This window comes from Vipera ursinii (assembly GCF_947247035.1).
Source record: "Vipera ursinii genome assembly, chromosome: 13".
Classification (NCBI taxonomy): domain Eukaryota; kingdom Metazoa; phylum Chordata; class Lepidosauria; order Squamata; family Viperidae; genus Vipera; species Vipera ursinii.
Window position 1 is genome coordinate 9967383 of NC_139526.1, and position 27578 is coordinate 9994960.

A 27578-nucleotide genomic window follows, 5' to 3' on the forward strand; every position below is an offset into this window, starting at 1 on the left:
TTGACCAATTGCAGACCAGGACTGGAAAGGCAGGAAGACATCCCAGCTGTGGTTCCTTTGACCCTTGAACATCTGGTTGCACACATCTGGTTTTGATCACGCCTGGGAAGCTCTTCTCCCCCTCCCGAGCCCAGAGGTTTTGACTTTCTCGAACTTGAGAGGGGTGTGTGCAATGCGTGTTTGGGGGGAGAGGGGGAGGGAGAAGACCAGAAATGCTTTGGATAGGGAGGGGAAAAATAGACCCCGCAGACCAGATTAAGTCTCTTTGGAGAGATGTGAGATAAACAAGCAAGAAGCAAAATGAAGCTCTGAAGGGTTTGGGTTAATTAAGAAGACTGTTCCATCTCATGAGACTTAGATAATGACCACTTTAAGCAGAAGCTCTATTTCCCATCTTCGCCACCCCCACCCTCCAAACACAGGCAGGACATTCACCCAATGAGAGATAAAATGAATAATTTGCAACGTGTGAGAGGTCTACAGTCTCTGGGAAACCTCAGTGTCTCGCCTCAGGTTGGCCAATGGAGATGAAGTTCTGACCATAGTCTTATTCCAGTGCGTGGTGATGTTGGTCCCAAAGAAATGACAAGTGTTAATAACAGAAGTGTAATAATGTGTTGGGTACCTGGCACCACTGCTTTGGGGGCTGCATGGATTGCCAGTGTGTTTCCAGGTGCAATTCAAGGTTCTGGTCGGTGGGTAGATTAGATTAGATTAGATTAGATTAGATTAGATTAGATTAGATTAGATTAGATTAGATTACATGGATGGATGGATGGATGGATGGATGGATGGATGGATGGATGGATGGATGGATGGATAAGATGATGGATAGGTGAGGGATGTGGTGGCTCAGTGGATTAGGACGCTGAACCTGTCGATCTGAAGGTTGGCAGTTTGGCGGGTCGAATCCCGAGTGCCGCGTAACAGAGTGAGCACCTGTTACTCATCCCAGCTTCTGCCAACCTAGCAGTTCGAAAGCACATAAAAATGCAAGTAGAAAAATAGGGACCACTACGGTGGGAAGGTAACAGCATTCCATGCGCCTTTGGCGTCTAGTCATGCCGGCCACATGACCACAGGGATGTCCTTGGACAAACACTGGCTCTTCGGCTTTGAAACGGAGATGAGCACTGGCCCCTAGAGTTGGAAACGACTAGCACACGTGTGCCGGGGAACCTTTACCTTTACCTAGGTGAGTGAGTGGGTGGAGAGAGGGATGGATGGATGGATGGAAAGATGGAGAGAGAGGGGGGGAAGAGAGAGGAGAAAGGAGAAACACATGTCAGCCAAAGATCTCAGGCAGCCCATCCCTTTAATGAATTTCTGTAACGTGCAGCTATCTGTATCCATGAGCAGAAGTCAACGTGTAAGAGGGTTTTAGATTTTCATTCATTTTTTAAATACATTTTTAAAACATATACCCCATCCACCCCACCCCTCTCCCCATCCCTCCCATCCCAACAACCCCCCCCCTGACTTCCCAGAGCCGAACACAGGGTATTACATCATACAATCTTACTCTAAAATAATCTAATTACTATAATTACACTTTGAACCCTATCGCACTTTAACTCTCCTTAACCATAGAAATGAAAAATAAGATAGCCTCTAATTACAATAACTAATAACTATTCAAATGCTAAATGATACTTTGTAGTCCCATATTTTCATTCATTTCTGATTGGTGTGTTTCTGTTTCTTTTACTCCGTTTTGGAGCCCATCTTACTATGCTCTAAATTTCATGCCCCTGTGCAGCCCACACACTTTTTTTAAAAAAAAAACTTCTCAAAGGTTCTTCTTTATCTCTTTGCTGATGGAAGAGAACTGCGCTCCCTTCTACTCATACCTAATTGGGAGGCCTCCAGAAACTACATCTTGACCAACTGAGGCCAAAGGTGAGAAGGTCCTATGTCCTGGAGGAGAAAAATCTGAGAAATGCAAGATGGAGCCAGTGTTTTATTACCAACCGTCTTCTCCTGTTTTAGCCCGCCATGGCCAACAGTTTGCTGTCAGTCAGAAGGAGATGTAGCTTTGATGAGGACCTTCTCTTCCTGACAGTCTAGCAGACCCCCAGTGGGCCATCGGTATTCAAGGATGGAAAAATGGCAACTTTTGTATTCTGAGAAGGAGCTCCAGGCTTCCTAAGGGCTTGTTTCATTTAAAGAGCAGATTTTCTTATTTTGACTTGGCTTATTCTATAGTTCTTCTTCCTGAAGGTGTCCCAGGGCAGGGGTCTTCAAACAAGTCATAAAAGGGCCAGGTTTGAAGACCCCTGTCCTAGGGTTAGGGTTAGGGTCCACCAAAGTCCAATCAAGCGATCTCCTTTAAAGCAATTGAATAAAACCAGTTTATGTATTAATGAAGCCAATTGCATGCCTTTCAGAAAATTACAGGTGTGTGTGTGTGTGTGTGTGTGTGTGTGTGCACGCACGCGTGGGGGGGATAATCTATCATTCTGACAGAAGTCAACATTTCTTGTCTAGACTTTCTTGTTTTTTCCTTGAAGACATTTCACTTCTCATCCAAGAAGCTTCATTTAATCAGGCATCATACCTTTTTTGAGTCCAAAAGCCTGGAAGAGTAAATCTCTGGTCCTGGTGTCCAACCTAGATTTGATCTTGCAAAGCAAGTCCAATTTTTTTGTTTTTGTTTTTTGGTGGTGGTGGTGGGGAAACATCTTTGAGAAAATCATGACCTGGATGACTGAGAATCTCCATAGACATCCAACATTTTGTAGTTTCCTAAGGAATCATTAGGGACGCGGTGGCTCAGTGGGTTAGGATGCTGAGCTTGTCGATCAGAAGGTCGGCAGTTTGGCGGGTCGAATCCCGAGTGCCGCGTAACAGAGTGAGCGCCTGTTACTCGTCCTAGCTTCTGCCAACCTAGCAGTTCGAAAGCACGTAAAAAGGCAAGTAGAAAAATAGGGACCACTACGGTGGGAAGGTAACAGCGTTCTGTGAGCCTTTGGCGTCCAGTCATGCTGGCCACATGACCACGGAGACGTCCTCGGACAAGCGCTGGCTCTTCGGCTTTGAAACGGAGATGAGCACCGGCCCCTAGAGTTGGAAACGACTAGCACGCATGTGCGGGGGAACCTTTACCTTTTTAAGCAATCATTGCTCCTATATTTAAGACAGTGCAGGGGCATATTAAGAGTTCTTTTACCTGCTACTTAACAGAGTTTGGGATGTTTTACGCCACCTCCTTCTTTCTCCTCCTGCAGGACAAAGTGGCCTTGGCAAGTCCACCATGGTCAACACCCTGTTTAAATCCAAGATCAGCTGGAAATCAGCCTGTTCCGGGTATGAGGAGCGTATTCCCAAAACTGTGCAGCTGCTCTCTGTCACACATAGTAAGTAATGTGAAGAAGCTGGCTCCTTGCTTCTGTTTTGGAGAGAAAGTGTCTTTTCCTCTCCCTTTTGGCCATCTTCATTCGAGTAGGTCCACCACAAGTCTAGAAAAACCACTAGGGATTTTATATATTCTTCCTCATTCATCTCACGTCGAGGTCGCAAATGAATATTGTTGTGTTTTTCCTTTTGTGTTCTGGCTATACAGACAGACATTTAATTCTTCCGGTCTTTAGTTCCTGTCTTAAACTAGCCTTACAAATTGCATGATAAGTTTCCGGGTAGAAAGGAATTGTGTTTGTAGGGAAGTTGCTCGCTAGAGAGCTGTTTGGTTGGATTTTGAAACTACGCTGGATAAGTTTAAAATACGAGTTAGGAAATCCCCGAGCTTGGTAGTTTGTTTTCAAACGTTTCATGACCCAACTAGGTAACGTCATCAGTGGAAGGGAATGGGGTTTACAGAGTGGAGAAGAAAGAGAAGGAGAGGAGGAGAAGGACTGTGGGGTCCTTGATGCTCTCTGATCTTGGTGGTTGGTTTGCAAACGTTTCATGACCCAACTAGGTAACATCATCAGTTCAAGAAAGAAGTGGGGTTTGCTCCATGGTTATATACAGTAATTTGCCCTGCCAGTGTTGAAGAGCTGGTGGTTTTCTCCTTGGTTAAGTATATTACCTAGTTGGGTCATGAAACATCTATAAGCAAATCATCAAGCTCAGCATGTCCCAAGGATTCTATGATTCAACCCCGAGCTACAAATATTCTTTTCTATGGTACGATAAGAAAACCACACATATTGTTTTTAGCATGGTATATGAGCCAGGATCTGGTTGTTGTTTTCTGGCCACTGAGTATTGAATGGCAATTTTGACTTGTAAACAGCAATTTTGGGTTCTCAACCTGGGTTTAGAGTTAAATACGTCGTGTGAACCCAGCTGCTGAGCCTAAGATGGCTAAGGCATTCAAGAGAATCGTATCATGTATTAGTCCTTTGGGTGGACTTGCAAAGTCCAGAGCTCTCATTGGAACGTGATCAGAAATCTGATGACATTGAATCAGCAATGAATTTTGCTTCTCCATCCCTTTTCTCCATCACCCTTAGCTTGGTAAAGCTATTTTGATTTTCTATGCTAGTTCAAAAGATGATATACATGGTGTTCATCCAACACACTTAATCTGCTGATTGGGTTTTCTGTGTTGGGCCAGTATACCCAACCTAAACAAGCTAAGGTGGTATCTGGATACCTCCAACAGACTATTCTGTTACAAACCCAGACAAGAAGAATGTGTGAATGCAAAGCCTAGATCCAGTGATGTGGTTAATTCAATAAGAAATTGAATAATGTAAAATATCCAGGGGAAAAATGTGATCTCTTTTATAGACAGCTGTTAGATCAGTAAGGCGCAGTCTCCTTGAACGTAGCTAAATTCTGCTACACCGTTGGTAAAATCGGGCAGATTTTGTTGCCCATCGATGACCTCACCACTAACTGTAATATAATATTATGTCTCGCTCTGCTTTGTTTGATTTTAATGTCTTCATTTTTTGATTCTGGCCTGTGACCATAATAAAGCATTGATTGATTTAGCAAGAATAATTCCATGCTTGCTTTGATCAGTAACCATTTTGGCCCTGTGGACAAAGCTTCCTGTTTTAAAAAAACGAAAACAATATTATTTTCTGTCTCATATCTTGGAGAACAAGAGAGAGAGGGAGAGAGAGAGAGAAAGGGAGAGAGAAAGAAAGAGAGAGGGAGAGGGGAGAGAGAGAGAGAGAGAGAGAAAGAGAAAGAGGGAGAGGGAGAGAGGGAGGGAGAGAGAGAGGGAAAGAGAGAGAAGGAGAGAAGTGAGAGAGAGGGAGAGGGGGAGAGAGAGATGGAGAAAGGGAGAGAGGGAGGGAGAGGGGAGAGAGAGAGACAGAGAAAGTGAGAAAGAGAGGGAGAGAGAGAGGGAGGGAGAAGGGGGAGAGAGAGAAGGAAAGAGAGAGAAAGAGAGAGGGGGAGAGGGAGAGGGGGGAGAGAGGGAGAGAGAAGGAGAGAGAGGGAGAGAGAGAAAGAGAAAGAGGGAGAGAGGGAGGGAGAGAGAGAAGGAGAGAAAGAGAGAGAGGGGGAGAGATGGAGAAAGGGAGGGAGAGGGGATAGAGAGAGAGAGAGAAAGGGAGAGAGAGAGGGAGGGAGAGGGGGAGAGAGAGAAGGAAAGAGAGAGAAAGAGAGGGGGAGAGAGAGGGAGGGAGAGGGGGGGAGAGAGAGAGAGAAGGAGAGAAGAGAGAGAGAGGGAGAGGAGGAGAGAGAGGGAGAGGGAGAGAGAGGGAAGGGGAGAGGGGAGAGAGAGAGAAGGAGAAAGAGAGAAAGAGAGAGGGAGAGGGGGAGAGAGCGAGGGAGGGAGAGAGAAGGAAAGAGAGAGAAAGAGAGACTAGGAAGGTAGCATTCTTCCATACTTGAAGGGCTGACCCAAAGAAGAGGGAGTCAAGCTATTCTCCAAAGCACCTGAAGGCAGGATGAGAAGCAATGAATGGAAACTAATCAAGGAGAGAAGCAATCTAGAATTAAGGAGAAATTTCTTGACAGTGAGAGCAATTAGCCAGTGGAAGGGCTTACCTCTGGAAGCTCACTGGAGGTTTTCAAGAAGAGACTGGACAGCCATTTGTCCAGAACAGTATAGGATCTCCTGCAATGGGCAGGGGGTTGGTCTAGAAGACCTGAAAGATCCCTTCCCACCCTGTGATGCTATGCTCTAAAAGCAGTAGTAGAAACATTGTGTGGTTCCTAACTGGGAAACCTCTCTACAGGACTGGAGGAAATCACCAACAGTTTTGCAAGAACGGAGGGATAACTCCTTTTGAAAAATAGCTGGACTGCTGACTGCCCAGGAGAGGGATTGTGTGCTGGAAGCAACCTCAGGATGGGGCAAACCGGGAGGGGAGGAAGGATTCCAAGTGAAGTTGGCTCACTGGGTCGATGAAAAAAAGCAGGCCCCTTTATTGTGCTATCTAAACTAGACTATTCTTCTTCCACATCCTTCAAACTGCCCCCTCCTCCTCCTCCCACTCCTCACTTACCCACCCGGGTTTGAAAGGAGCTGGGCCTGCTCGTTTCAGCTCTTGGAAACAAAAGGGGTCTTGTGCAAGACTCCCACTGACCCATTAGAGCGTTGCCATAGCTACCCTCCCAGGAAATTCATGCTGCTTTTCAGAAGGGGGGGGGAGAAATGCTGTCATTCTTCCAAAAGGGAGAGCCCACCACTGGCCTCGGAGTTTGAGATCAGAGACCCCCCCCTCCCCACCCACTCCCCAGAAGGGGCCAGGCTGGGGAGGAGACCGAGGAAGAGGTTTCTCGAAGGCAGTACTCGCATCCTACCCAAAGTTGAAGGGTCTTTTCAGCATCCAGGGGAAGATGCTAAGGGGGTAAGCTCTGCCTAGTTGCACATGGAGTAGGGGAGGATCCTTCATCCTTTACCTCAGGCACCTTTGAGGACCTTGGGGTGCCCCATTTCAGCAGGTTTTTCTGTAGCCTTTCAGCCTCAGCCACAGAAATAAAGGGTCTTTGTCCCCACCTGCCCCCAATTCTAAATCCCATCAGGAGTCCCTGCACCTGGCATTGATTTGAAAAGTTCAAGGAGTCGCTAATCCACTCCTCATCCTGACCATCAGAATGACCTATCCACCTGTCCATCTATCTATTGATCTATCAATCAATCTATAGAGCTATCTATCATATCTATCTATCTGTCTGTCTGTCTGTCTGTCTGTCTATCTATCTATTTCTCTCTCTCTCTCTCTCTCTCTCTCTCTCTCTCTCTCTCTCTATATATATATATATATATATATATATATATATATATATATACTATATATATATATACACACACACATATATACAGTATATATATATTGTGTGTATATATATATACATATATATATATACATATATACATATATACATATATATATACATACATACATACATACATATATATATATACACACACACACACACACCTTTCTTTCTATCTATCTTTCTCTTTATTTATTTCTATCTATCTATTTGTTTTTTTCTTCTTTCTTTCTTTCCTTCCTTCTTTCCATCCATTGCACAAGAAGGAATTCAGGGTAGCGTACAACAATCAAATAAAAACAACATTTATAAATATGGGATCATTATAAAAATATGAAGCAATCATTGTTTAGAACTTAAAATATATTACCAAGTAAACTATACAAGCCACGGGCGTGGAGAGGAGGAATATATATGAATAGAGGAGCCATCTTAAGGTGTCATTGGTTCCCTGGGACCCCAATTCTGGGTGACCAAAGCAGGTCTTGAGGGACTTCTGGAACATCAACAGAGATGGAGCTTAGTTGACTTTTAGGGTGGTGGGAGAATGTTCCCCCCCCCAGCCTGCAGTTGAAAAGCAGGAAGGAAGCAGGTGAGTCTCAGTCTGGATTTGGAAACATGACCTAACTGAATGTCCTCTCCCTCTGACAGTTGTTGAAGAAAAAGGAGTGAAGATGAAGCTGACGGTAACGGACACCCCAGGATTTGGGGACCAGATTAACAATCAAAACTGGTAAGAAGGTGACAGATCCCTAGCATCTCACACGGAAGATCTGGCATTGATTTCCTTTATTCAAATTTCATTCATTCATTCATTCAACTTATATGTCCTTTTTTTAAAGGCCACCCTCCTTTAAGAGTGGCTTAATTAGGGAGGGGGCATTTTACTGCCCAAAGCAGGAGAAGCTTTTAAATGGATCTAAAACAATCAACCACCAAAGCTTTGCCTTTTGCTCCATACAAGGTTATCTGAGGGTGGGGGTCAAAAAAAAAGTCAAGCTGGCAGCGCCAACAGGGCCATGGAGGCCTGTGCAAAATGAGCCAAGGTTTATGGGCTCCGTCGCAGTCACACTCTCCATTTTTATTACCATATCTGGCTACATAATTTCAGCATGGGATGCTATATAGGTAGTCCTTGACTTACAACGATTCATTTAGGGACCATGCAAAGTTACAACAGCACTGACAAAAGTGACGTACGACTAGTGCTCACCCTTACAACCATTGCAGAATTTCTAAGGATGATGTGATCAAAATTTGGGTGCTTGGACTGCCACATCCCAATTTATATAATCCCCATTTGTGGCTTTCCCAGCCAGCTTCCAACAGGCAAGGTAACTAACATGGACTGCTGCATCCCAGTTTATATAATCCCTATTTGTGGCTTCCCAAGCCAGCTTCCAACAAGCAAGATCAATGGGGGAACCTGGATTCTCTTGATGACCGCAGGATTTACTTAACAAAAGCAAGGATTCACTTTACAGCCGTGGCAAAAAAAAGGTTGTGAAATTGTTTGCAACTCGCTCAACCAACCCCCTTCTTAGCAATGGAAATTCTGTCCCCCCCCCCAATTGTGGCCCTTAAGCCGAGGACTGCCTGGAGAGAGCATGCTGCTGTTAACAAATCTGGATGTAACACAGGCTTGTGGCGAAGGCATAACGCTTGACAAATTAAAAAGGTGTGATTGCAGGACATTTGACATTTAAGAAAACTTCTAGATGACAAAAAGCAAGGTGGGCAGACAACGGTATCAAGAAAGGGCAAATTATGTCAGTTGCATCTTGTCATTATGTGGATGATGTAAGTTGATTCGTATGACATCGTTTTCCCCGTTTCCATTACAGCTAGGATGTAGATTTCAAGTTACCAGCCTTTGACGGGCAACAGACACCCCTTCTTCTAGTTCAGGGCTAGGCAACCTTGGCTCTTTTATGACTCATGGACTTCAACGCCCAGGAATTGGCTCAGGAATTCTGGGAGTTGAAGTCCACGAGTCATAAAAGAGTCAAGGTTGCCTAGCCCTGTTCTGGTTAATCCATTTAAAAAGTGGCTTTGCTGAAGGAAGAACAGCTTGATGTTCTTTGAATGAAGGTACTTTTTCAAAGAAGTGTACCCACTGTTTGTTTGTGTCTTTGTTTTGAGCGATAAGCAGCAGGGGTGGCTCACAACAGTCCAGGAAGCTGACTCTCTGCTTCTTCCTTTCTCACAGCTGGGAACCCATCATTCAGTACATCAATGACCAGTATGAGCGTTATTTGAAAGAGGAGGTCCTGATTAATCGCAAGCAGAAAATCCCAGACACCCGTGTACACGCCTGCGTGTATTTTGTCCCCCCCACAGGTCACTGGTAAGTCCTCCTTTGCGATGAGAGTCCAGCCCCCACTCATTAAAAGCAAACAGGTGGTCACAGAAAGCTAGGCCAGCTCTGTTCAGAGCAAAGCATTGAGAAGACTGCTGATCTCCAAGATCACTTTCATTGTCCATTCCTATGCTCTGAATCTGCTTTTAGCTTGGCTGTCCAAATGACAACCCCGGGACTTGCAGGAAACTCTTAAAGGAACAGCGCAACTATCTTCTTTAGCCAGCCGGCCATAGACAAGACAAATAAACACAGAATCTTATGTAGATGGTCTTTAGATTGCACTTCCCATCAAAGGATGGGGAGAACCCATGACAGGTGGATCTTTGAAATCCACCACCCTAGGTGTTTGAGCAGTTGGGCTTCAGGGAACTTCTCCAGGGAAGGGGGAAACCCCCCAGCAACAACAGGCTTCAAAGGGAGAATTTTTATAAAATGTTTTATAGGTGGCACTTAGATCCTAAAAAATTAGCATGTATGTATCCAAATTATCAGCCTAAATGCTGGAGGTGTGGTTGTGAGGATGCAACCTATTATCATATGTGGTGGACTTGTAAAAAAAAGTTAAAGTTTTTTGGATTAAAATTTGGTGGAATATGCAGAAGATATTTAAGAAAAAGATAAGGTTTACCCCACAGTTATTTTTATTGGGTATTATTACCGATTGTACGGTTATAGAAACTTAAATTGATGTTGAATTTAATAACGGCAGCAAGACTTTTGGTTCCCCAATATTGGAAGAAGAAGGAACTGCCGACTATAGAAGAGTGGACTTAAAGTTTCAAACCTGGCAGAAATGGCAAAAATTTCAGGATACCTGAAAGAACAATCGCAACAGAGATATATCTCAGAATGGAGAAGATGGATTGAATATATTCAGAATAAATATGGGACTAAAAAATTTCATTTAGCATATGAATGAGTATTTGAATTATAAGATGTACTATTATTTATCTATGTATAAGGGGAGTTAAAGTGCGATTGGATTTAAAGTGTATTCATAGATAGTTAACATATTTTAGTTTAAGCTTGTTAGAGGCAGGGCTTTTTTTCTCATAGAACGTTCAGAACGGAGTTCCGGCACCTTTTTGGGATGGAACCTTGTAGGTTAGGCAAGGCGGGTTGACGTGTGAGTTCCGGCACCTTTTTCTTTTACAAAAAAAGCACTGGTTAGAGGCAATACCCTGCTTTCAGCTCTGGGAAGTCAGGGGGGGAGGGAGGGAGGGTGGGGATGTGGGGGGGCAGGGGGAGGGATGGAGTATACTTAAAATGTATTGTAAAACTTTTCAATAAAAAAAAACCAATAGGCTTCAAGGTGACGGCCGTTCGGTTCACATCGCAGAGGCGGGTCTTCTTGAGTGTCTTTTCCCCTCAGGCTCCGCCCCTTGGACCTGGAGTTCATGAGACGTCTCAGTAAGATCACCAACGTGGTGCCCGTCATCGCCAAAGCGGACACCCTGACCCTGGAGGAAAGGGCAGAGTTTAAACAGAGGGTAAGAGAACTACTACCTGTGCCAGGAGAAACCCAGAAGGTTCCTTAATGACAGAATGGTGGGTTGACCTCAGTGGTGGGATTCAAATACATGAACAACCGGTTCTCTGTGTGGATGCCGCTTCCGGAAGTCCATTCTGGGCCTGGGCAACAAAAAATTGGCTACCAATTTTGCCAAACTGGTGCGAACTGGCTGAATCCCACCACTGGTTGACCTAGAGAAAGGGGAGAATACCAGAATAACAGATTTGGAAGGGATCTTGGAGGTCTTCTAGTCCAGCCCCCTGCTCAAGCAGGAGGCCCGGTCCCATTTCCAGACAAGTGGCTGTCCAGTCTCTTCTTGAAAGCTTCCAGCGTTGGAGCACCCACAACTTCTGAGTTGTGGTGGTGCAGTGGTTAGAATGCCGTATTGCAGGCTAATTCTGCTGATTCTTGACTGCCAACACTTTGGCAGTTCGATTCTCACCGGCTCAAGGTTGACTTAGCCTTCCATCTTTCCGAGGTTGGCAAAATGAGGACCCAGATTGTTGGGGGGCAACAGGCTGGCTCTTTAAAGCACTTAGAGAGGGCTGTAAAACACTGTGAAGCGGTATATAAGTCTAAGTGCTATTGTTATTGCCATTGCCTTTCTGGAGGCAAGCTGTTCCGCTGATTGTTTTCACTGTCAGGAAATTTATCCTTAGTTCTAGGTTGGTTCTCTGCTTGATTAGTTTCCATCCGTTGCCATTACGGAAAAGCAAGTCCTGGAAAAATGGAAAGTATGAGAAACTCAAAGAAGTCATCTTGTTTGTGTTAGGAATAAAATGAAGCGAAGAGGGCTTTAGATAGGCTTAGACATTCTGAATCTATAATTCAGAGTCAAGATTCTAACTCAGGGTTTCTCAGCCTCAACAACTTTTAAGAGCTTTAAGAAATTCAGCTCCCAGAATTTCCCATTCTGACTTTGAATGCTGGGCTTAATACTACCATGGTCCAAGAATAAAACTGACCTGGCCATCTTGAAATAACAGATGCTTTCTTTTTCTTTTTTTATCCCATTTATATCCCGCCCTTCTCCGAAGACTCAGGGCGGCTTACAATCTAAGAAGCACAAATCAATGTGCTTAGCAATAGCCTTCATTCTATGTATATGCCTGCTTATTAGGGCTTTCGCTCCCCCCCCCCAAGCGGCATTATTACAAAGTCAGCTTAATTGCCCCCAACAATCTGGGTCCTCATTTTACCTACCTGGGAAGGATGGAAGGCTGAGTCAACCTTGAGCCTGGTGGGACGCGAACCTGCACTAATTGCAGGCAGCTGGTGTTACTTAAGGAGGCATTAGCCCACTGCTCCACCAAGGCTTTCTTAAAGGGGAGAAAAATCCAAAAAGTTTATCTCAGGGTAAGGTTTGGACTTGATATTTTGTTTGTAAACAGAGAAGCATCCAATTACAAAATTTATCTAGGTTTCATGGTTAATTTGACTCCATAAAGAGATTTACAGCATTTCTGTAAATCGAGCGACAAAAAGAAAAGAAAAACCTGCACTTTGGGGGTTGATCAAGAACATCACGACGCGCCACAGATCAGTTTTGCTTCTATATGATACTTGTTGATCCTTCCATGAAGGAATGTTCTCCTCCTGGTCATGATTATGATTACCATTTTTTATCTTGGCAGGTCCAGAAAGACCTGAAGGCCCACGGCATCCATGTTTACCCCCAAGTTGACTTTGACGATGACCCGGATGATCGGCTTTTGAACGATAAAATCCGGGTAAGTCCATGGTGGTCAACAGGATGGGAAGAACATTATGGAGGATTCATGGCTAGATTTGGGGCTCAGCTTAAGCTACACGTTATTTTTCAGGAACATTTTTTTTTACAGCATTACCTTCCTTTCTTCGTCCACATCCTTAGGTAAAGGTAAAGGTTCCCCTGCACATGCGTGCTACTCGTTTCCGACTCTAGGGGCCGGTGCTCATCTCTGTTTCAAAGCCGAAGAGCCGGTGCTTGTCCGAGGACGTCTCCGTGGTCATGTGGCTGGCATGACTAGATGCCAAAGGCGCACGGAACGCTGTTACCTTCCCACCGGAGTAGTCCCTATTTTTCTACTTGCATTTTTACGTGCTTTCAAACTGCTAGGTTGGCAGAAGCTGGGACGAGTAACAGGCGCTCACTCTGTTACGCGGCATTCGGGATTCGACCCGCCAAACGGCCGACCATCTGATCGACAAGCTCAGCATCCTAACCCACTGAGCCACCGCGTCCCACATCCTTGCTAGGTTTTAAATATCGATCTTGGCTAGACAACATGGCAATTACAAGACACCCAGTCATGAGGTCTACTAACAAAGTTGGATTTTGAAATGTACTTCTGTTGGCATTTTTTTAAAAAAAACTAAACAGCTTGTAATTCTCTATTGGATTGAAACGTGATCAGCTTCTGAAGGTGTGTTTCAGTTTAGGTGAAGTTCTGGATGCTCTGAGTCTCTCAGACATGTGATACATGTGAATACATATTAGACTCCGCTGACTTTTTTCTATGTGACCTCACAGGATTCCTCACCTCCTTCTGCTTCTCTTAATCCAGGAGAAAATCCCCTTTGCAGTGGTGGGTGCTGACAAGGAACACCAGGTGAATGGGAAGAAGGTCCTGGGTCGTAAGACCAAGTGGGGGACCATTGAAGGTAAGGCTTCTTGGAGGAAGAGCTGGCCTGCAGAGGTCCATCTGAGAAAAGTCCAAACAAGGAAGACTCTGGAGTGAACCTGCTCCCTTTGTTCTGCATGCTTGAGTGTGGCAGAATCTGTGGGTGGAGTTAAAAAGGGGGCCAGCCTAGAATCCTTACGTAGCCACAAATGATTAGGACTGCCCCCGATCTCCGTTCATTCCGCCGGGACCTGAAGACCTGGCTCTTCGAGCTCTCTGGCTCAGGCTGAGAATTTTTTAATTTTTAATTTTAACTGGGTTTTTATTTTCCTCAGGGTCTCATTTAATCTTTTTAAATTTGTTTTTAACTTTTGTATTGATTTTCTTTTAAATACCCTGTAAACCGCCCTGAGTCCTTTGGGAAAGGGCGGTATAAAAAAATTAAATAAATAAAATAAAAATAAATAATGCCGGGCATGAAAAATCAGGTTCCCACGGGAAAGCCCAATTAAACTGACTTAACAACCGTGTTACTAACTTAACATCTTTGGTGATTCACTTAACCAGCACGGCAAGAAAGGTCATAAAATGGGGGGGTGGAGGGGAGGAAACTCTCTTAAAAACTCATAGAGCAACAGGGAAAACCACTTTTATTGATTAAAACAGGAATTCTGGGAGTTGAGGTCCACAAGTCATACAAGGGCCAAGTTTGAAGACCCCTGGATTAAACCTACAGGAGCTTCAAAACGTTTCTCCTGTCTCTTCCACACCACTATTGGCAAGGCAATAGTTAGGAATCTGGCGCCCCCTAGCGTTCAGCATAGACTTATTCCCAGCAAGACATGAGCCATTCAAAACATTTGCTGGGAATTCCAAAATTTGATCCAATGGCTCAAGCCAAACCTTTGGCAGGAGCAAGAGAGAGAGAGAAACGAGGACTCTTGCAGCTGAGTGGATTGAGGGAGGATTGAGGCGGTTTGAAAGGGAGGAAGATCAGATGAATGAATTCTCTGCTCTTCATCTTCCTCCTCCTTGAAGAGATGCCTAGAATTTAACTTGGGGAAGGGAGCAGGAGGCAAAATGTGGGTTATGCAGGATTTTGGCTTCCTTCCTAGGCCTTCACAGAGCCCAGCAGCTGCTTGCTACTCACTCAGCTTCCCATTTACTGGTGCTGAGCAAAAAAGGGACTTCCTGATCAAAATTAACCTGAGCCAACCGCATACTTCCCAAGTTTGTAACATTTTATTACAGTAGAATAGAGCTGGAAGGGACCTTGGAGGTCTTCTAGTCCAGCCCCCTGCTCAAGCAGGAGAACCTGTACCATCTCAGACAGGTGAATGTCCAGTCTCTTCTTAAAAATCTCCAGTGATGGAATGTCCATGATTTCTGGGGGTAATCTGTTCCACTGGTTGATTGTCCTCACTGTCAGGAAGTTTCTCCTTAATTCCAGGTTGCTTCTCTCTTTGGCCAGTTTCCAACCATTGTTTCTCGTCCTTCCCTCTGGTGTTCTGGTGAACAACCTGACCCTCTTCCTTGAGGCAGCCTCTCAGATACTGGAACACAGCCATCATGTCTCCCCTGTTTCTTCTTTTCTTTAGACTAACCAAACCCAAGTCCTGCAGCCATTCTTTGTGTTTTAGTCTCCAGGCGTTTGATCATCTTAGTTGCTCTTCTCTGAATTTTTTCCAAACTCTCAACATCTTTTTTGTCACACGGTGACCAAAATTGGCTGCAGTATTCCAGGTGTGGTCTTACTAGGGTTTTATAAAGCGGTACTAATACCTCGCGTGATCCTGATTCTATGCCTCTGTTTATACAACCCAGGATTGTATTAGCTTTTTTGGCTGCTGCTGCACACTGCTGGCTCATGGGCAGAGGATCATCCACTAGGACTCCAAGGTCCTAGATTATACAAAATTAAAAAAACAAATAGTAGGACACAGTCGGAGGGGAAAGGGAAAGAAAAGTGAGAGGGAGAAGGAAAAAAAGAAAAAAAAAGGCATTAACTTCCAACTTCCTCTGTTGCAGTAGAAGGACGTGTTAACACCGAACCTCAACTTTTTACTTTTCCATAATAGCATAAGCTCGCCATTTCTATAACAACAAACCAATCTAGTCAGTAAAACCCCAGATCAAAGTTTCATTTTTCCCCCCCACCTCAAGCACAAAACCCAGCCACAGTCGCCAAGCGGAAACAAAAGTTCTTCTGGTTTTTTTCTTTCATCCAAATGGTCGGTTTAGCCATCTCCTAGGGAGGAAAGCCATGGCAAATCTAGACAGCACACTAAAAAGCAGAGACATCACCCTGTCAACAAAAGTGCGTATAGTCAAGGCTATGGTCTTCCCAGTTGCAATGTATGGCAGTGAAAGCTGGACCATAAGAAAGGCTGAGCACCAAAGAATTGAAGCCTTTGAACTATGGTGCTGGAGAAGACTCCTGCGAATCCCTTGGACTGCAAGGCAATCAAACCGGTCAGTCCTAGAGGAGATCAACCCTGACTGCTCTTTAGAAGGCCAGATCCTGAAGCTCAAACTCAAATACTTTGGCCACCTAATGAGGAGGAAGGACTCACTGGAGAAGAGTCTCATGCTGGGAGAGATTGAGGGCAATAGAAGAAGGGGACGACAGAGAATGAGGTGGCTGGATGGAGTCACTGAAGCAGTAGGCGTGAGCTTAAATGGACTCCAGAAGATGGTAGAGGACAGGAAGGCCTGGAGGAAGGTTGTCCATAGGGTCGCGATGGGTCGGACACGACTTCGCAACTAACAACAACAACACATCCCCCTTCCCATCCATCGGGGCTGAGCCCCGTCTCTCCACTGCTAAGCGAGACAGTTATTAAGCGGGTTTTGCCCCATCTTACGACCTACCCTGCCACAGTTGCTAAGTGAACCGCTGCAGTTGTTCAGTTAATAACACGGTTATTAAGTGAATCTGGCTGCCCCATTGACTTTGCTTGTCAGAAGGTCACAATTTTTTACATATTGCGATTGTTTACATATCACCATCAATGCGTGATCCCGGGATGCTGCAACCCATCATGAATGCACGCTGGTTGCCGAGCATCCGAATTTTGATCACGTGACCACAGGGATGCTGCAAGGCAAGTGTGAAAGTCACTTTTTTTTAAAAAAAATAATATTTTATTAATTTTTCAGTTTTACATTTGAGTATTTAAAAAGCAACGTGGTAACTGGGTTAATCAATAGTTCAATAACAAAATCTTTGGTGGAAATCTCAGGTTACAACATCAGATATTTCTTCTCTTTTTCCCTTAGCATTTACTGTCTCGTATTCAAGCTAGTGCAGTTCTAATTATATCAACTCAGTAAAAACATCATTACTACATTTATCAATAACGTTTTAGCTTGTACATATCTTACATTCAATCTTCATAAACAATCCATATCCTGTTATTTAAAAAGTCACTTTTTTCAGTGCTGAAACTATCCCTTGGTTCTGCTTCAAAATGCACTTCTGTGTTCTTCCCTTTCAGTGGAAAACTCAGCCCACTGTGAGTTTCCTTTGCTGCGGGATCTCTTAATCCGGTAAGTTGTTGGTTTGGGAATCTTAACCATTTTTGAGTTGGGGGGGGGGGGGTTTGAAATGTTTGGAAATCTAATGAGACAATCAGAGAGGAAATAGGAGAGCCACAACTCTTGCATTTTGATGACCGTTCTGGCAATGTTCCTTTGGCAATCCGGTAATCGCCCTTGGTATGCACTCGGTATGTGCAGCAGGAATTCTGGGCTAAAATTGTGGAGGATTCCTGGAGTATTTTTACTGGATCTATATTTACTGGTGTAACTGAGTAGTATGAGGTCAGCTAATAAGAGCCAGCCACGGTGCTTCAGGAAATCCATGTCATAATGGTGCCATAGTTCCCCATCTCTGAATTAAGGCACCAGGCTACAAATTGGGAGACAGTGAGTTCGAATCCCAACTTGAAAGCTCGTTCGGTGACCTTGGGCTAATCACCAGGAGACTGGGAATTCTAGTTTCGCCTTAGGTATAAAAGCCAGCTGAGTGACTTTGAGCCAGTCACCAGGAGGCTCTGAGTTCTACTCCCACCTTAGGCCTGAAAAGAAGCTGGGTGACTTTGAACCAATCACCAGGAGATGGTGAGTTCTAGTCCTGCCTGAGGCATGAAAGCCAACTGGGTGACTTTGGGCTAGTTCCTCTCTCTCAGCTCAGTCCACCTCACGGTTTTGGGGGGAAATAGGAGGAAGGAGGTGTATTAAGTATGTCCACCAGCTTGAGTTGCTTATAAAAGTAATAAAGGCTGGATGTAAGTAAATAAATAAATAAATAAATAAATAAATAAATAAATAAATAAATAAATAAATAAACGAACAAACAAACAAACAAACAAACAGGGAAACCCAGCAATCCAGCTGCTGCTGTAACAAAGTTTAGCCCTAGCTTTTTTTTTTATTGAAAAGTTTTAACATACATTTTATCTTTAACAGTCCCCCCTCCCCCTCCCCTAGCTTGTAACTGGAATTACTCCTCAGTTGCCTTCTTGGTGAGAAGTAGACAATTTTACCAAGGCCAAAGCAATACCAGAAAGAGAACAGTGGCCTGGAGCAGTGGAGCATTTAAGTTTAAGCACATTTAAAAGGACCGGATCAATCCTTTACCATCTATGTAAAAATGGTCATATAAAACAGCAGTCCTCAACATTTTTGGCATCAGGGCCCAGTTTGGTGGAAGACAATTTTTCCATGCGCTGGGGGGAGGGGCGAAGAGTCGTGCACAATTTGGATCCCACGCAAACAGTAGGATTTGCTTGCTTGCCGTTCACCTCCAGCTGTGTGGCCCGGTTCCTAACAGACCACGGACCGGTTGCTGGTCTGTGGCTCAGGGGTTGGGGATCCCTGATCTAGAGGCTATCAGAAAGAGATATGGTTGTTGTATATTCCATTCTGGTAGTTTCTGGGATGAGAGAAATAGTTTGGGAGCTAAACGATGGAGAATTGGTAGGAAGTTGTCAGGGAATTGCACAGCAGGTGTCCCATTGAAGTCAGAGATGCTGAAACAAACTTGTAGTTTTATATCAATAAATATATTTTACATCTACATTTACCGTAAACAAGATAGTCAGGCACATCACTACATCATGAGGTAAATTGTCACGAGGTAAATCACAGAACAGCGTACAGAACACACAGAAGAAAAAGGCGGGAAAAAAGGGAAACTCCCCCTTTCCAACCACTTTTGCCAATGTCTATGGAGATTCTCAACCATCCAGGTCACGGATGCTTTTCCAAAAGGCAACTAGACTTTCTTGGGGTTGTTGTTTTTTTCCTTGAAAAGGTTTTGCTTCTCATCCAAGAAGCTTTTTCAGTTCTAACTGAATGATGTGGTTGATGCCCCTTTTTCTTCTCTGTAGGTCTCACCTCCAGGATCTCAAGGACATCACCCACAGTGTACATTATGAACAATACCGCATCCAGCGCCTCAATGAAAGCAACCGGCTAGCCAAAGGTGGCGGGTGGCTGGCACTGAGCTCCCTCACTTACGAGCCACAGGGACAGCATGGTCTCCCCTGCACCGCCTCAGCCCCACCACCGCTCCAGTAGCTGCTGCAGATGGCTTTCCCCTTCCATCTTCTTCTTTTGGGGGGGGGGGGGAATTAGCTGGAGCAATGTTCCCAGAAGACATCACATTCCCTCTGTAACCCCCGTGTCCTCTCAGCATCTATGCCCCACTGCTGGACACCTTCCCTTTCATCTGTCTTCCATCCAGTTTCACACCTTGGAGAAGAGCAATACTGGAAGAGCTGCCAATTTAGCCCACCTTTTCACAGTCTTTCCCACCTGCACCACGTGGCTGTCTTTTTTGTGACCTCTGCTTCTCAGCTAAGCTGTGTGCGTCACTCCAGGAAAACCTCCATGCTGCCTTTGGAAGCAGGTTCTTCTTTCCAGAGGTTTGGGTGTGAGCCTACTGTCCCCAGCAGACCTATTTTCTTCCTTAAACCACACCCTAATTCTCTCTTTTGTTTCATCCTAAAGCTAGGGGCTCCATGCTACTTCCCTGTCACGCTTGGGGGGTGGATTGGGGGAGAGACTCTGAAGGTTTTGCGTTGGGTCAGAGACGGAGCTCACAAACTCTGTCAGGCCAAAGGGTGACTCTTCATTGTAGATTGTCCCAGACTGGGAGGTTGGTAGCTGTAAGAACTTATGAGAGCAAATATGGTCTTCAGATGAAGAGACAACCTTTCTATGTGACCTGGACTGACTGATAGGACCAAAATTACTCATCTGAAAGTACTTGGACAGCAGGAGGAATGAGATATCACAAGCAATCTTCTGCACAAGAGACCTTTGCCACCGTGTACAAAGCTATGGGCTTCTGACTGTGGAATGCTCCTACTGGATACTTCTTGTTCTGAGATCCATGGGCATGGGACGATGCAGAAGATTTCTTCTAGCCTGGTCCTGTGTTGATGCAGAAGAAGAGACCTGGGGAAACGCTTCCATTTTCCAGAATTTGCTCGATTGCCCGAGTTTGTGGTTCCCTCCATGACATTGACACTCCTGAACAAAGGGCTTTTGGTCAACTTGTGAGTTTTTCCAGTTATTACATTAAATTCCAATTTAGAAGAATTGGAGTTTTTCTTTTTTCTTTTTGTCAGGGGCCCTTTAACTTTGATGTAGAACGGAGCTCCAGAGATTGGGTAGACCGGCTTCTCCTTCAGCTAATGGCAACCAGGTAGACCAGATCCACCCTAGGTCTCTGGTGACCACACTCACTATCAGCTACTGGAGAACAATCAACCACGGTCAAGATGGCAGGAAGTCAGAAGTCACACACACACACACACACACACACACACACACACACTGCATTTTAGCCCAGCTGTTTTTCTGTTTAGGTAAAGAAATACCTCTGAAAGAACCATCCAACAGGGCACGGGTTATCTAGCGTTTTGTAATTCTATTGGGACTATGATTCTTAAGATCTAAATTAGCAAGGCCAAAGGATAGCTGATTGTGCAAAGTTACCATAAAGACTTAGAACAAGCCAAGGAAAGTCATTAACCTACCCTAGCAGAGAAAAGGGGAAGGAAGATGTAATCCTCTGAGGGTCATTTAGGACATGGGGAAACTCAAGGTCCACCTAGGCAGCTGTTTTGGGAGACCGACTGTTGCCTTAGGCAAAGAATTGGCCTAGGTGATGCCATAGTAGAATTAGTAACAGTTCCTCTGCTGTTTCACGGAAGAGACATGTCTATTTCTTGCTTTTCTGCCATGTATTTAGGACAAGGTTCATAAGTCACGCTATTTTCAAGAGAAATGGAAGCTCCTGTTCCATTGCTAGGGTTCGAAGAAATTAGAAGTGCGCATGATGGTAGGGAAAAGGAGACCAACATATCCTTTGCCAAATATTATGGGCTGTTCTTGAGAAACCCCTGCAAACCAGAAGTGGAGAGCTCAAGGCACGTTCTTCTGTGTCTTTCAAGATCCTTGGAATTACGTTTCAAAAAGATTCTAAAGCATGTCGATCACTTTTGACCCCATGATCAGAACTCAGGAAACTGGGAGTAGGTGGGTGTACTTTGGACTGAGTAGAAAACAATGTGACTTTTCTACCGTCACAAGAAGTAGAAAGCAATTTTTGAAAAGGAAGAGGAAGCACAATCTAGAAATGGATGCAACTTTTTGAGGGAGGACCCCAACCCCTTTTTCACTTTCATCTCTACCCCCCTGGAATCATGCAGGTAGAACCTTAATTCCTGCCTAGCTTCAGATGAAGGTCTGAAAAGATTTGGATCCCTGCGCCAAGAGCAGGTGCAGTAGGTGGCCAGGTGTTATTACCTTATGAACTTCACTCTCGTTAATCATCTACCTGCCTCTCATTTCCAGACAAGCCTTTTCCTGCTTTGAAGCAGAAACCGCTTGCAGTGAAAGGCTACAATCCAAAGAACACAGTTTGACACCCAGGGCGGGCTTCTTCGGCCCTTCCCTTAGGCGAACACTCCTCAAGGTGATGTCAACAACTTTGCATTCTTCCATGAGAACACTCAACACGGAAAGCTTGATGGCGGAAAGATTGTGAGCAGAACAGCAGCCCTCTTGCTGCTGCTGCTGCTGCTGTTTCATTTCCCTGGCCTGTCCCAGATTTAGCAAAAGTTGAGAGCTTCTAGGAAAGTCCCTAAAGCAATGGCAGAGCTCCACCCTCCACGGAGACTTTCACCCATCCCTCCAACTGGGCGTTCCTTTCCTTTGGAGCAGTGCCTAGACTAATATAGGACCGCACCCTCATAGGCTTTCTGATCAGCTTCTCAACACACCTTGCTTGGTCTCTAGTCTTTCCTGCGGCCTCTTTGCCCTGCTGGCATCGGGGTCACCATGCCAGCCCTTCAGATCAATGAGCGCTCTCTGATTTCTCCGCTGGGGATCATTCGGTTGTTGGAGATCCTTTTCTCCTGCACTGCTTTCAGCTTAGCAGCTGTCTATCAAAGCTACTACGGAAGCTATGGGACTTGGTCGATGTTTACTTGGTGCTTCTGCTTCATCATTTCTGTCCTTGTGGTGATTGCGGAGCTGATCAGCCTGGACAAAGCCCTGCCTCTTTCCTGGCAGGACTTCACCTCTGCCTTCTCCATGCTGGCCACTCTGATGATCTTCACGACTTCCATTGTCTACCCAGCAACCTTCATACCTTACTGCAATAGTTACAACTGTGGTTACCAGATTGGGGCTACCATCATGTCTTGCCTCTGCTTCATTGCCTACGCAGTAGAAGTAGGATTCACCCGGGCCAAAGCAGGGGAGCTTAGCAACTTCTTAACTACCATCCCTGGCCTTCTGAAGGTATTTGAGGCCTACGTAGCTTGTCTTGTCTTCTCCTTGCTGGAAAGCTTTTCCTATTACAAGATTTATCCTGGTCTGGAATGGTGTGTGGCCGTCTACTCCATCTGCTTCACTCTCACCATGGTGATCATCATTCTCACTATTGGACGCTGCCTTGGTTCCCTGCCCATCCCTGTGGAGAAGACTCTCGTGGCCTACAACGTCTTGGCTGTTTTCATGTATCTTACAGTGGTGGTCATATGGCCTTTGTATAGCTTCCGGAATATTCAAAAACCTTCATGTACTATTTCTCAAGTCGAGTGCGCCATGTGGGACAATCACCTGGGAATTACCTTTCTCTCCTTCTTCAACCTCATTGCCTACATTGTGGACTTCGCCTATTCTTACAAAATGGTTTTTGTGACCACACCGGCATAGATTGCTCATGTCCTCATCTCGCCCATACACACGTGTACGTGTGGAACCATATTGGCTTATGCTACTGAACATGCTGAAATCCAAGAAGCATGGATCCAGGAGTAGCGGAGGTTATGGATATCTGAGGTGATGGTGATGATGGTACTTCTAATCTTATAATTATGTGATTTAAATTTTGGACTGTTTTGTTTTATACTTGCAGTTATGTTGGATGGATAGATCCCATTTCATAAAGAGTTGAACCTGTCTTCATTCATTGCAAGACTTCTATGAATTACACCCTGATTAGATGTGAGCCCTTCAGGTGTGACTAAAAAGTTTGATCCAGGGCCTAAAAATTCTCCCCAAATTTTGGAGAAACCACTGTGCTTCAGGCTTTCCAACTTCTGTTTTAAAAGCAGTAGCTGTGAGAAGTGAGAAGATTATGAGCAAAGAAGGAAAATCAGGATTGGAGAACAAGCCGAGTCCTCCACAGAAAGAAGACAACTTTAATCACCGCACTGAGCTGAGGACGCAATTTTTGTCCTCAGATATGTCCTACAGGAATGTTTTCTTTTGCCTTTGGACAGAATCCCTTATTCAAGTTAGATGAAACAAGAGACATCACCGCAGAATATGGAGTGGGAGGGTTTTTATTGCCGTACCGAGCAGCCAGCTAAAACATGGCTTGTTGGATTATGGATTGCTGAATAAACCACAGTTGGCAATAAACATCTCCACCAAGTCAAACCTGGATACCTCTAGGTTGTTTTCTTGGTAACGGTGTGAGTTAATTTCTGGTAGTTTGCCCCATCTGGCCATGTATGAACACCTGCCCATGGACTATGCCTAGTAGGCAGACACAGAGGTGAAGGTAAGATTTCCTCAGAGCTGAGTTCAAGTGCTGGCGACTTTATGAACATGGTCGTGTTTTGCCGGCAATAATATAAAGGTGGATTGCCCTTGTCTTCTTACAGGATAGGTTTGGGGCTTTCCCCCCCCCTCTCTTTCTAGTTTAGCCTATATCTGTGGGGTATCTTCCTACTCCTCCATCTAGATTCTAGGTAATGTGGAGGAGTAGACTTTGGAGAAGATGGGTGGAGATTGCTGGAACAATGTGATCTTAAACTATTAGCGGAATATCAGCTCAGTTTGAACAAACAAGAAAGGATGAGAAAGACGTATTCTTCAATGAAGGAGAATATTGGTAGCTCAGGGTTGAAATGAGAGGGTCCTTGGTGCTCTCTGAGCTTGCTTGCTTTCTTGCAGACATTTCGTTGCCCTAACTAGGTAACATCATCAGTGCCCGTGGGTGCACTCGTCTTTTGAAAGTCCGTCTTTTCTCTTCCCTCCCTCTTAGACCAAAGTAGGACAGACTTAAGTCTCTTTCCCAATGTCCCCAGACTGAGCTCATGTTTTACTAAAAGTATCCACAAAATGTCTCCGTAATTTCTGTACTCCTTTACACTACCAGACAAGCTTCCTTGACATCAGCCAAGGCTGCTTAAATCCACCCATCTGCTAGGTCCAATTCACACTGTAAGCTAAGCCAAAAACCCTCTGTTTGTAAAGTAGGCGCTGAGTTCATAAAACACTGTAAACTAAATGGCAACATAAACTTAAGGTCGTATGGATTCAGAAGACCAATCTGCCATTCATTAGTATTTATATATATATATATATATATATATATATATATATATATATATATATATATATATATATATATATATATATATATATATATATATATATATATATATATATATATAGGCACTACTGTCAACCTGGCCTTGGATGATCTCAAGCCTCAGCTAGTCCCAAGGCACTAGACAAGGCTGGGAAGTGAAAAACGCATCCCAGAAGAAGACAAGGCCAAACCACGTCTGTTGTGCTTGTCAAGAAAACGACACGTGCGTGAAGTTGTCAAGAATGCTACGAGGATGTAGCTTCAATCAAAGGAGACTTACTTGGTATTAGTTGTACTGAGTTTGTAACTAATTTAGGGTCTCAGATAAATAGCAGATGTTTGCGATCCCCGGTTTCCAAGGATTGTCAAAGCTGAGATGGGCGATCCATGCTGTGCCGCCCATTAGAAACGGTATATTCATGATGTCAAGTCATTGTAATGCTGAAAGGGGAGAATTAAACCCGTTCAGGTTTCACTTGAGAAATGACAAGCTGGGCATGTGGTTGTTCAGCAGCCAAGGAATGTCCCTTATTACAAATATATTGGTGAATCTGGGTCTCGTTGCAACATCCCTGCCATCTGGCCAAGATGATTAAAAGAGTTTGTGGTCGGTTGCAGCTCCTCTGCCAGCACAGAACTGTTGCAATCAAGGCTCTTGGCTCAAGAGTTGTATGAACAGCATGACCTAGAGGTAGTCCTCGGCTTATGACTACACTTGAGCCCCAAAATTTCTGTTTCTAAGCAAAACAGTTAAGTGCATTTTGCTCCATTTTACGACCTTTCTTGCCCTGGTTGTTAAGCGAATCACTGCAGTTGTTAAGTTAGTAACAGGGTTACTTTCTTTTCTTTGCATCTTATGTTCAGGTTAGTCCTTGACTTACGGCCACAATTGAACCCAAAATTTCTCCTGCTAAGCGAAAGATTTGTTAAGTGAATTTTGCCCCATTTCACAACCTTTCTTGCCACGGTTGTTAAGTGAATCACTGCAGTTGATAAGTTAGTTACCCGGTTGTTAAGTGAATCCAGCTTCCCCCATTGGCTTTGCTTGTCAGAATTTCGCAAAAGACAATCACGTGACCCCAGGACCTGCAACCGTCATAAACACAAGTCAGTCGCCAAAGCGTCCCAATTTTGATCATGTGACCGTGGGGATGCTGCGATGGTTGTTAGGTGTGAAAAACAATCTTAAGACGCTTTTTTCAGTTGTAACTTCGAACAGTCACTAAATGAACTGTTGAAAGTCGAGGACCACCTGTATTGACATTAAGGTAGTCCTCGTTTAAAAAGTTAGGACTGGCAGCTCCATCACTAAGGAAGGCAGTTCTGTGAAATGTGACTGCACCCTGTGGATCTCTGCCAGTTTCCTTTCCGAGCAATTGGCTTCCTTTCTTGCGGCATTAAGTTTGGCAAAGTTTCGCTTGGATTCGCCTGCCCAACTCTTGCCATTATCACCGTACACCTCATTGTGGAACGGGGTCTGCTCCTTGAGCAGGGCGTTGGACTCGAAGCCCTGCAAGGTCCCTTCCAACTCTGTTATCCTGTGATATCGGTTTTGCTACGGTCGTTAAGCAAGACCTCACCTGACTGCAACTTGTGACTTACCCCTGGCTTCTCTGTAGGCCAAGGGTAGGCAACCTTGGCTCTTTTATGACTCGTGGACTTCAACTCCCAGAATTCCTGAGCCAGCTAGGAATTCTGGGAGTTGAAGTCCACGAGTCATAAAAGAGCCAAGGTTGCCTACCCCTGCTCTAGGCTTTGCTTGTCCACAGGCCAGCTGGAAGGGTGCAAATGGCAATCATATGTCTGTGGGACGCTGCAGCGGTCGTACCTTTGAGGAGCAGTTGTAAAATTACTTTTTCAGCATTGTTGTGTTGTCCCCAATTGGTGGTTTGAGCCTGGTGCCAAAGCCGATGAAGAACACCAGACACAAAGTGCAAGTTTTGTTCCCTTTTACTGAAGCGCTTCAGCAAAAGGGGCCCCGGCCAGCAAAATGCCAGGACCCAGAATGAAGGATTAAGACAGCTTCATTCACTAAAACAGAAGGTGGGACATATAAGAAATATCATCTAGCAAACATTTTAAAGGTAAAGGTTCCCCCGCACATGCATGCTAGTCGTTTTCCGACTCTAGGGGCCGGTGCTTATCTCCGTTTCAAAGCCGAAGAGCCGGCGCTTGTCCGAGGACGTCTCCATGGTTATGTGGCCAGCATGACTAGACGCCAAAGGCGCACGGAACGCTGTTACCTTCCCACCGTAGTGGTCCCTATTTTTCTACTTGCATTTTTTACGTGCTTTCGAACTGCTAGATTGGCAGAAGCTGGGACGAGTAACAGGCGCTCACTCTGTTACGCGGCACTCCAGATTCGACCCGCCAAACTGCCGATCTTCTGATTGGCAAGCTCAGCATCCTAACCCACTGAGCCACCACGTCCCTTAAAATATTTTAGTAATGATCTAACAATTATTATATTGGCCTCTAGCCATCCCTGTTCCTAGGTCTTGGCTAATGAATGCTTCAAGAGTTATCTAATTAATACACATTCTATTTGCTTCAGGCCATCTGTTGCCAGTTTGAACAGTGGCTAAACAGGGCACTCGTTGGCTGAGGACTACCTGCAAGAGATTTATCCTTTTCTCCTTATCTCCTAGGCCAGGGGTGTCAAACTCACAACGTCACATGACATATTGTGATGTATTACGACTTTTTCCCCCATTGCCGGCAATGGGGTGGGTGTGTTTTCGCTATGATGCATCCAGCCTGCAGGCCGGCAGTTTTACACCCCTGCCCTAGGCTGTTGGAAAAAGCTTATTCCAGGTTACTGGGTTTCCAACCAATCAAAAGCTCACTTTTTTGTTCTTCTATAAAATAGTTTCTGCCCTACCAACCAGGGATCACATACTCACCAAGAAGTCTTTGGGTTTGCATAAAGGGCTTGCTTGTGTGTGTTGGCACCCAATCATTCAAAGACCCCCCCCCCCCCACCTTTGCACCTCCTCACAGGTCCCTAGC

The 27578-nt window shown here is 44.8% G+C and overlaps 2 protein-coding genes across 2 annotated transcripts in view; both read left to right on the forward strand.

Annotated features, from left to right (window-relative positions):
• SEPTIN12 (septin 12) overlaps positions 1 to 19249 on the forward strand; it is a 35707-nt gene extending 16458 nt beyond the window's left edge. Inside the window, exons 3-10 of the mRNA XM_083373026.1 lie at positions 3228 to 3356; positions 7837 to 7918; positions 9395 to 9532; positions 10920 to 11037; positions 12695 to 12790; positions 13607 to 13703; positions 17161 to 17212; positions 19057 to 19249. Of these exons, the coding sequence (XP_083229152.1) occupies positions 3228 to 3356; positions 7837 to 7918; positions 9395 to 9532; positions 10920 to 11037; positions 12695 to 12790; positions 13607 to 13703; positions 17161 to 17212; positions 19057 to 19246 (902 nt within the window). The 3' untranslated portion in view covers positions 19247 to 19249. The remainder of the gene's footprint in view (positions 1 to 3227; positions 3357 to 7836; positions 7919 to 9394; positions 9533 to 10919; positions 11038 to 12694; positions 12791 to 13606; positions 13704 to 17160; positions 17213 to 19056) is intronic.
• Positions 19250 to 22004: 2755 nt separating this feature from the next.
• On the forward strand, positions 22005 to 23606 carry LOC310646511 (myeloid-associated differentiation marker-like). Its single transcript, XM_083373032.1, has one exon. The coding sequence runs from the start codon at positions 22019 to 22021 to the stop codon at positions 22898 to 22900; it is 882 nt and encodes a 293-aa protein (XP_083229158.1). The 5' UTR covers positions 22005 to 22018; the 3' UTR covers positions 22901 to 23606.
• Positions 23607 to 27578: the final 3972 nt, after the last annotated feature.